The sequence below is a fragment of the Rhinoderma darwinii genome, unplaced genomic scaffold (genome assembly GCF_050947455.1).
Source record: "Rhinoderma darwinii isolate aRhiDar2 unplaced genomic scaffold, aRhiDar2.hap1 Scaffold_423, whole genome shotgun sequence".
NCBI classification, from domain to species: Eukaryota; Metazoa; Chordata; class Amphibia; order Anura; family Rhinodermatidae; genus Rhinoderma; species Rhinoderma darwinii.
The window spans coordinates 194,492-205,161 of NW_027463777.1; the positions used below are offsets into that span (position 1 = coordinate 194,492).

Genomic DNA, 10,670 nt, shown 5'->3' on the forward strand with positions numbered 1-10,670 from the left:
CGTATACCACGGGAATCCACTAAAACAATTATTCTGCGAGGGAAAAAACGGGGGCGCCTCTTATATGTACAGCGGCTGCTCGGTGATTGGCTGCGATTCTCCTGAGAGTCTATTGGCTGACACTGATCACATGTCCTCCCTTTCCTCATCTGACAGGAGTGAAGCTCCGCTCTCCCCTTGTGCTTCCCTGCCCGGGATAAGAGCCTTTTACCGACTAGAAGCGGCCGGGCGAGCGGGCTCTCTACGTGACTTCCCCCTCCCTGACATTCCCTCTACTCATTTCTAGCCTTCACTGGCAGAGATGCTGGGAAGTAGCCGGGAGGAGGCCCCGGGATCTCTGCCATAGTTCTGCCGATCTGCACGTCGCTGTGATCGGACAAGATAAATGTGTTTGCGGGAGCTCGTTCCCTCTATTCCCGGCACTTGTCACTATCACAGGGTTCTTTACCACAATGTCTAACGTGTGGGAAGCTGATTGTCCGATGCGGGGGCGACCTGGAGCTGCAGAGAGCCCAGAAGGGTAACCCGGCACAGACGCGATGTCGGAGTGTCTTCCGCCTGTCTTACTGTAACTTGACACAGAGGAGACACAGGATTTGCTCTACTTATGTTACAATAACTCGGCACAGGCAAGACACCAGCGTCTGCTCCACCTGTATTACAATTTCCCAGCACAGAAAAGACACTAAACTAACCTGACACAGGCCAGACCCCAAAACCTGCTCCTCCAGCAGTACATTACCCGGACACAGACAGGACACTAGAGACTTCTCCACCTGTATAACTATAACCTAGCACAGAGGAGGGAACAGACACTGTTTGTTCCTCTTGTACTACATTACTACGGTGTCTTGTCTTTTGCCGGCTTATTGTCCCTGTCCCCTCATATTACTGCCATTATGTCCCCTGTAGGAGGGTACAGGGACACAATGCCGGTAATATGTCCCTGTTCCCTCATCTTCGAGGCATTATGTCCCTGTTCCTTCATATTACCGGCTTTATGTCCCTGTTCCCTCATCTACCAGGCATTATGCCCCTGTTCCCTCATATTACAGGCATTATGTCCCTGTTCCTTCATATTACAGGCTTTGTGTCCCTGTTCCTTCATATTACAGGCTTTATGTCCCTGTTCCTTCATATTACCGGCTTTATGTCCCTGTTCCCTCATCTACCAGGCATTATGCCCCTGTTCCCTCATATTACAGGCATTATGTCCCTCTTCCTTCATATTACAGGCATTATGTCCCTGATCCTTCATATTACAGGCTTCATGTCCCTGTTCCTTCATATTACAGGCTTTATGTCCCTGTTCCCTTATATTACAGGCATTATGTCCCTGATCCTTCATATTACAGGCTTCATGTCCCTGTTCCTTCATATTACCGGCATTATGTCCCTGTTCCCTCATCTTACAGGCATGATGTCCCTGTTCCTTCATAATACCGGCATTATGTCCCTGTTCCTTCATAATACCGGCATTATGTCCCTGTTCACACATAGTACCGGCATAATGTCCCTGTTCCCTCATATTACTGGCATTATGTCCCCTGTAGGAGGGTACAGGGACATAATGCCGGTAATATGTCCCTGTTTCCTCATCTTACAGGCATTATGTCCCTGTTCCTTCATATTACCGGCTTTATGTCCCTGCTCCCTCATTTTACAGACATTATGTCCCTGTTCCCTCATCTTACTGCCATTATCTCCCTGTTCCTTCTAATTACCGGCATTATTTCCCTGTTCCTTCATATTACCGGCATTATGTCCCTGTTCCTTCATATTACCGGCATTATGTCCCTGTTCCTTCATATTACAGGCATTTTGTCCCTGTTCCTTCATCTGAACCTGCATTATGTGCCTGTTCCTTCATCTTACCGGAATTATATCTCTATTCCTTCATAATATTGGCATTACGTCCCGGGTTCCTTCATATTACCGGCATTACGTCCCTGTTTCTTCATATTACCGACATTACGTCCCGCCTCCTTCATATTATCGGCATTACGTCCCTGTTCCCTCATCTTACCGACATTTTGTCCCTGTTCCCTCATCTTACCGGCATTATGTCCCTGTTCCTTCATCTTACCGACATCATGCCGGTAATATGAAAGTACAAGGACATAATGCCAGTAATATGAAAGTACAAGGACATAATGCCAGTAATATGAAAGTACAAGGACATAATGTCCCTGTTCCCTCATCTTACCAGCATTATATCCCTGTTCCTTCATATTATCGGTATTATCTCCCTGTTCCTTCATATAACAGGCATTATGTCCCTGTTCCTTCATATTACAGGTATTATGTCCCTGTTCCTTCATATTACAGGCATTATGTCCCTGTTCCTTCATATTACAGGCATTGTGTTCCTGTTCCTACATATTACAGGCATTATTTCCCTGTTCCTTCATATTACAGGCATTATCTCCCTGTTCCCTCATCTTACAGGCATGATGTCCCTGTTCCTTCATAATAACGGCATTATGTCCCTGTTCCCTCATATTACCGGCATAATGTCCCTGTTCCCTCATATTACTGGCATTATATCCCCTCTAGGAGGGTACTGGGACATAATGCCGGTAATATAATGTCTGTAATATGAGGGAACAGGGACATAAAGCCGGTAATATGAAGGAACAGGAATATAATGCCTGTAAGTTGAGGAAACAGGGACATGTCCCTGTTCCTTCATATTACCGGCTTTATGTCCTTGTTCCCTCATATTACAGACATTATGTCCCTGTTCCCTCATATTACCGGCATTACGTCCCTGCTCCTTCATATTACCGGAATTACGTCCCTATTTCTTCAAATTACCGGCATTATGTCCCTGTTCCTTCATATTACCAACATTATGTCCCTGTTCCTTCATATTGCAGGCATTTTGTCCCTGTTCCTTCATATTACCGGCATTATGTCATTGTTCTTTCATATTACCGGTATTATATCCTTGTTCCTTCATATTACAGGCATTTTGTCCCTGTTACTTCATCTTTCCGGCATTATGTCCCTGTTCCCTCATCTGAACCGGAATTATGTGCCTGTTCTTTCATTTTACCGACATTATGTCCCTGTTCCTTCATATTACCGGCATTATGTCCCTGTTCCTTCATATTACAGGCATTTTGTCCCTGTTCCTTCATCTGAACCTGCATTATGTGCCTGTTCCTTCATCTTACCGGAATTATATCTCTATTCCTTCATAATATTGGCAATACGTCCCGGGTTCCTTCATATTACCGGCATTACGTCCCTGTTTCTTCATATTACCGACATTACGTCCCGCCTCCTTCATATTATCGGCATTACGTCCCTGTTCCCTCATCTTACCGACATTTTGTCCCTGTTCCCTCATCTTACCGGCATTATGTCCCTGTTCCTTCATCTTACCGACATCATGCCGTATGTGTGTGCACATACCCTTACTCTGCAGCAACTTCATGCGTTAGTGGGATGAGGGGAGTCCTAAGTACAGACAACGCAGTGTTAGTACGAAGTAGAAATAGGTGCATTCTGTTTCCTGTCATTGTATTGCCAGCAGCGCGATTATACCAGCAGTCTGGCAAAGTGACATACAAGACAATGCAAGTCCATACTTATGTGGAACTTGGTGCTACAAATTGCTAGTTTGTTTTGAAAATCTCGTAACATTTGTAGCAATGAGAGCAGCTTGGAAAACACGGCCCCTCCAACATTGGGTTTTGCTCTTGTAAAATGCCGTATCAGCTGCATCAGTTTTGTCCTTTTTCATTCATTGAATGCGTCTCACTAAACGTTGCTCTGCAAGAAACTGCACGCGTTACTGTAATAAAGTGAGTCCTATATAGGGACAGCAGACAGAGTCATTATTAGTACTAGAGGTTAACAGATTTATTGCCAGCAGCCTTATTAATCCCAGCCGTCCGGCAGAATGAGATACGGGCCGAGCCGATACTTGTGTCAAAGTTGGTCCCAGTAACAGATTTATTGTTTGTTGTGAGAATCTGGTAACATTAGTAGCAGTGACAGCAGCTAAGAAAACACTGGCCCTCTCTCCAAGGATTGCGGAAAGCACGTTGCCCAGCAGCAAGCTGCACGCCGAAGAAGCAACACCGCAATTCCGCTGTTTGATCCACTGCTCGGGCGCTTATACAGCGCTATGAGCAACTGAGCGGATATTCAGCGGTGAGTTTCTGCCACTCCTGTACGTGCAGGCATCGGCACAAACGGCGTCCGGCAGCGCCGCTACGAGGAGGTGTTTTCCTGCCTGAGTACCTTACTGCTATACTTGCTGGCGAGTGATCCTCTTTCCCTTCAGATTAACACTCCCTGGTCTAAGACCCAATTCAGTCAGCTGCTTCTAGGACGCTATAAGGGGACACACTGCGGTCCACATATCCGGCTCCTCACTGGAAGACCGACGTGATACTGAAGCCCCTACCCCCGTGTATATAGAAGTAGAAGGTCACTGCTCAGATACAAAAGCGGTGACCAGCAGACATCATAGCTGATCTATAGAGGATGTGGCGGCTCTGAGAAGAGCCTTTGTGTTGTGTAAGATGGAGCAGAGCAGGAGCGGAATTAACCTCCGAAGCCGTACAGTGTGCGGCCCTGGCGTTTGAGCGCGTACACTACGTCCATAGCGGTGACGGTCTTCCTCTTGGCGTGCTCGGTGTAGGTGACGGCGTCACGGATGACGTTCTCCAGGAAAACCTTCAGGACGCCGCGAGTCTCTTCATAGATGAGACCGGAGATGCGTTTGACGCCTCCCCTGCGAGCTAGACGGCGGATGGCAGGCTTGGTGATGCCCTGGATGTTATCACGGAGCACCTTCCTGTGCCGCTTAGCACCGCCCTTTCCGAGTCCTTTTCCTCCTTTACCGCGACCAGACATCCTGTAAGCTGGAGCTAAAGAGAAATATTGTACCGAGAACCGCGGAGCGCGTCTTTATATAGACCTTGGGTGGACCAGAGAGAGAACTGTAATACATGTCACTTCCGGGGCGTTTCTTTAAGTAAATTCACATTACCAATCCCTCCCCCTCCCGTTGATTGGCTTAACTCAGATTTTGAATTGCACGTTCATTTTACAATACCGGCCGCTCTTTTCCCGCTTATAGCGCGACTGCTGTGTAATGTCTATCTGCCCCAAATCTAAAGCGTAATGTTAAGGGAAACAAGGAACAAGCGTGACGTCTTGGATTAGTATGGCGGCTGCTCGTTATCTGCCGTCACGTTCAGGATTTGTGTGCCCGCAGATCACCCCTCCGGCCACCAGCACCACAACGGCTTTATAGAATGAATAGGGAGGAGAGGACTCGGGCAGTGTTAATGCGTTTAGATCTCTGATTTACAACGGTGACCGGGACTACACCCGATGATCATGACCTCACAGAATAAGAGTAGAATTCCCCTGCGCTTGTGTTCACACCGGGTGGAGGATACCTGCTCCCCCACCCTACACGCTGCGCCTGGTTTGCCTTTACAAGGAGTAGGGAACAAGGACTCCGCACACACTGGTAAGCGGTGGATCATTAGCTGCACATAACGGCGTCATTCCTCGCAGCAGCAGCGGAGGTTATTATCGGAAGAGCGATGTGCGGTCATCAGTGAGGAGTGGGGCGGGTTATCACTGCGATACAGCCGGAGAGGGAGGTGATGAATACAGCGCAGACAACCGGCATAACACATGACAGGACTGCTGAAAGGGCCGGATTACGTGAGTGCTAGAGACGGGGACTGGTTATAGTGTAAATGGCGCTAAGCACTGAAAAGGTTAACAATGGCACCTCCACATATTAATAGCAGAGCACCGAGAAGCCAGCGGGAGAGTCGCGGTAGAATTAACGGAGGAAAAGGATTCAGCTCGTTTGAGGGAGGATTTGGTGGCTCTGAAAAGAGCCTTTGTGTTGTAATCGTTGCCGGGTTGAGACCTAAGCCCTCTCCCCACGGATCCTGCGGGCCAGTTGAATGTCTTTGGGCATGATGGTGACCCTCTTGGCGTGGATGGCGCACAGGTTGGTATCCTCAAACAGTCCGACCAGATAAGCCTCGCTGGCCTCCTGCAGAGCCATGACTGCTGAGCTCTGGAAGCGCAGATCGGTCTTGAAGTCCTGAGCGATCTCTCTCACCAGGCGCTGGAAGGGCAGCTTACGGATAAGAAGCTCGGTGGACTTCTGGTAGCGGCGGATTTCACGGAGAGCGACTGTGCCCGGGCGGTAACGATGAGGCTTCTTCACTCCGCCGGTAGCGGGAGCGCTCTTCCGTGCAGCTTTAGTAGCCAGCTGCTTGCGGGGCGCTTTCCCGCCGGTGGATTTACGCGCAGTCTGCTTTGTTCTGGCCATAGCTCTACAACAATGTGCACACTTGTAGACTGATACGAGGAGAGGAAAGAGCAGAGTATTTATACACTTGAGCGTGTCCTCATTGGTCCATGAAAGGCACACCCCTACATTCTATTGGCTTCTTCATAAAAACAATACGCAACCGACAAAGCAAATGTGATATTCGCCACCAATCACCGTTCCGAAGAGGCGGACACCGGTTTACATGACGTCCACACGCAGCTTGTACAGCAGGGGGTGTTAATAACAGCTCACTGTATTTCCATGTCCGCAGATCACGTACACAGCGTTATATAAGAGACTACTTCCCCATCATCCGCCGCTTCAGTGGTTTTATAGATTACACAAAGGGACAATCCCCCACCCCATCCTTACACAGGACACTGTGCCCCGCATCCAGAGGCAGCATATAAGGGTCACCATCCACCACGTGTAATGAGGAGCAGGGGACATTGTGCTCTATTTACACCGGAGAGTGTAATCCATCGGCCTCCTTCACGTGGATCCTGTGCTGTAAGCTACAAGTCTATTGCTGCCCCGGTCCTTATTCACACATTACACCTGGTGGGCTGTGACCTGATAAACTCTGCCTGGATGTTACACCATAGTGACGGGACGGACACTGTGGAGGTCCGGATACAGCAGCTATGGCGTCCAGCGCAATGACCAGAAATGACACTTGTCATAGAGTAACAGGGACATGAAGCTCCTCCGTGCACACGCGATGATGGCGCCTCCTTTATCTCAGGATCGCGCTGCTGTCTGTACCGGAGGAAACAGCAGCCAGTGATCATACAGCTCTGCCGGGGAGAAGGTGGTGGCTCTGAAAAGAGCCTTTGTGGGACAAGAAACGGGCGGCTCTCGGTTATTTCTTCGTCACGGTCTTCCTGGAATTAGACGCCTTCTTAGCCGGACTCTTGGCAGCTTTCTTAGCCGGACTCTTGGCAGCTTTCTTAGCCGGACTCTTGGCAGCTTTCTTAGCCGGACTCTTGGCAGCTTTCTTAGCCGGACTCTTGGCAGCTTTGGGCTTGGCCGTCTTCTTTGTTATTTTCTTGGGGGCAGGTTTTGGCTTCTTTGGGGTCTTCGCCACCTTCTTGGCAGCGGCAGGCCTCTTGGCCTTTGTCAGGCTCTTGGCCGGAGTCTTCTTCGGGGATTTGGCAGCAGCCGCCGGCTTCTTCTTGACCGCTTTGTCCTTAGTCTCCAGCTGCTTCTTGTTCAGCTTGAAGGAGCCGGAGGCGCCGCTGCCTTTCACCTGGAGCAGGGTTTCCTTGGTCACCAGAGTCTTGAGCGCCATCTTCAGGCGGCTGTTGTTCTTGTCTACATCGTATCCTCCAGCAGCCAGAGCCTTCTTCAGGGCGGCCAGAGAAACCCCACTGCGCTCTTTGGAGGCGGACACGGCTTTCACGATGAGCTCGGACACGCTGGGACCGGAAGATTTCTTGGTTTTCTTGGCGGCCCCTGCTGCAGTTTTTTTCGGCTGCTTCTTGGATTTGGCGGCCGGCTCGGTGAGAGGGACAGCGGCGGCTGGTGCGGTCTCTGCCATCGTATACCACGGGAATCCACTAAAACAATTATTCTGCGAGGGAAAAAACGGGGGCGCCTCTTATATGTACAGCGGCTGCTCGGTGATTGGCTGCGATTCTCCTGAGAGTCTATTGGCTGACACTGATCACATGTCCTCCCTTTCCTCATCTGACAGGAGTGAAGCTCCGCTCTCCCCTTGTGCTTCCCTGCCCGGGATAAGAGCCTTTTACCGACTAGAAGCGGCCGGGCGAGCGGGCTCTCTACGTGACTTCCCCCTCCCTGACATTCCCTCTACTCATTTCTAGCCTTCACTGGCAGAGATGCTGGGAAGTAGCCGGGAGGAGGCCCCGGGATCTCTGCCATAGTTCTGCCGATCTGCACGTCGCTGTGATCGGACAAGATAAATGTGTTTGCGGGAGCTCGTTCCCTCTATTCCCGGCACTTGTCACTATCACAGGGTTCTTTACCACAATGTCTAACGTGTGGGAAGCTGATTGTCCGATGCGGGGGCGACCTGGAGCTGCAGAGAGCCCAGAAGGGTAACCCGGCACAGACGCGATGTCGGAGTGTCTTCCGCCTGTCTTACTGTAACTTGACACAGAGGAGACACAGGATTTGCTCTACTTATGTTACAATAACTCGGCACAGGCAAGACACCAGCGTCTGCTCCACCTGTATTACAATTTCCCAGCACAGAAAAGACACTAAACTAACCTGACACAGGCCAGACCCCAAAACCTGCTCCTCCAGCAGTACATTACCCGGACACAGACAGGACACTAGAGACTTCTCCACCTGTATAACTATAACCTAGCACAGAGGAGGGAACAGACACTGTTTGTTCCTCTTGTACTACATTACTACGGTGTCTTGTCTTTTGCCGGCTTATTGTCCCTGTCCCCTCATATTACTGCCATTATGTCCCCTGTAGGAGGGTACAGGGACACAATGCCGGTAATATGTCCCTGTTCCCTCATCTTCGAGGCATTATGTCCCTGTTCCTTCATATTACCGGCTTTATGTCCCTGTTCCCTCATCTACCAGGCATTATGCCCCTGTTCCCTCATATTACAGGCATTATGTCCCTGTTCCTTCATATTACAGGCTTTGTGTCCCTGTTCCTTCATATTACAGGCTTTATGTCCCTGTTCCTTCATATTACCGGCTTTATGTCCCTGTTCCCTCATCTACCAGGCATTATGCCCCTGTTCCCTCATATTACAGGCATTATGTCCCTCTTCCTTCATATTACAGGCATTATGTCCCTGATCCTTCATATTACAGGCTTCATGTCCCTGTTCCTTCATATTACAGGCTTTATGTCCCTGTTCCCTTATATTACAGGCATTATGTCCCTGATCCTTCATATTACAGGCTTCATGTCCCTGTTCCTTCATATTACCGGCATTATGTCCCTGTTCCCTCATCTTACAGGCATGATGTCCCTGTTCCTTCATAATACCGGCATTATGTCCCTGTTCCTTCATAATACCGGCATTATGTCCCTGTTCACACATAGTACCGGCATAATGTCCCTGTTCCCTCATATTACTGGCATTATGTCCCCTGTAGGAGGGTACAGGGACATAATGCCGGTAATATGTCCCTGTTTCCTCATCTTACAGGCATTATGTCCCTGTTCCTTCATATTACCGGCTTTATGTCCCTGCTCCCTCATTTTACAGACATTATGTCCCTGTTCCCTCATCTTACTGCCATTATCTCCCTGTTCCTTCTAATTACCGGCATTATTTCCCTGTTCCTTCATATTACCGGCATTATGTCCCTGTTCCTTCATATTACCGGCATTATGTCCCTGTTCCTTCATATTACAGGCATTTTGTCCCTGTTCCTTCATCTGAACCTGCATTATGTGCCTGTTCCTTCATCTTACCGGAATTATATCTCTATTCCTTCATAATATTGGCATTACGTCCCGGGTTCCTTCATATTACCGGCATTACGTCCCTGTTTCTTCATATTACCGACATTACGTCCCGCCTCCTTCATATTATCGGCATTACGTCCCTGTTCCCTCATCTTACCGACATTTTGTCCCTGTTCCCTCATCTTACCGGCATTATGTCCCTGTTCCTTCATCTTACCGACATCATGCCGGTAATATGAAAGTACAAGGACATAATGCCAGTAATATGAAAGTACAAGGACATAATGCCAGTAATATGAAAGTACAAGGACATAATGTCCCTGTTCCCTCATCTTACCAGCATTATATCCCTGTTCCTTCATATTATCGGTATTATCTCCCTGTTCCTTCATATAACAGGCATTATGTCCCTGTTCCTTCATATTACAGGTATTATGTCCCTGTTCCTTCATATTACAGGCATTATGTCCCTGTTCCTTCATATTACAGGCATTGTGTTCCTGTTCCTACATATTACAGGCATTATTTCCCTGTTCCTTCATATTACAGGCATTATCTCCCTGTTCCCTCATCTTACAGGCATGATGTCCCTGTTCCTTCATAATAACGGCATTATGTCCCTGTTCCCTCATATTACCGGCATAATGTCCCTGTTCCCTCATATTACTGGCATTATATCCCCTCTAGGAGGGTACTGGGACATAATGCCGGTAATATAATGTCTGTAATATGAGGGAACAGGGACATAAAGCCGGTAATATGAAGGAACAGGAATATAATGCCTGTAAGTTGAGGAAACAGGGACATGTCCCTGTTCCTTCATATTACCGGCTTTATGTCCTTGTTCCCTCATATTACAGACATTATGTCCCTGTTCCCTCATATTACCGGCATTACGTCCCTGCTCCTTCATATTACCGGAATTACGTCCCTATT

At 48.7% G+C, this 10,670-nt stretch overlaps 2 protein-coding genes across 2 annotated transcripts; both read right to left on the bottom strand.

Moving 5' to 3' along the window:
- Nucleotides 1-5,911: 5,911 nt before the first annotated feature.
- On the bottom strand, nucleotides 5,912-6,588 carry LOC142710266 (histone H3-like). The gene is made up of 2 exons (XM_075848536.1): nucleotides 6,578-6,588; nucleotides 5,912-6,326 (listed from the first exon to the last, which is right to left on the bottom strand). The coding sequence occupies exons 1-2, from the start codon at nucleotides 6,586-6,588 to the stop codon at nucleotides 5,912-5,914; spliced, it is 426 nt and encodes a 141-aa protein (XP_075704651.1).
- Nucleotides 6,589-7,168: 580 nt separating this feature from the next.
- On the bottom strand, nucleotides 7,169-7,865 carry LOC142710263 (histone H1A-like). The gene has a single exon (XM_075848533.1). The coding sequence runs from the start codon at nucleotides 7,863-7,865 to the stop codon at nucleotides 7,188-7,190; it is 678 nt and encodes a 225-aa protein (XP_075704648.1). The 3' UTR covers nucleotides 7,169-7,187.
- Between the last annotated feature and the right edge of the window lie 2,805 nt (nucleotides 7,866-10,670).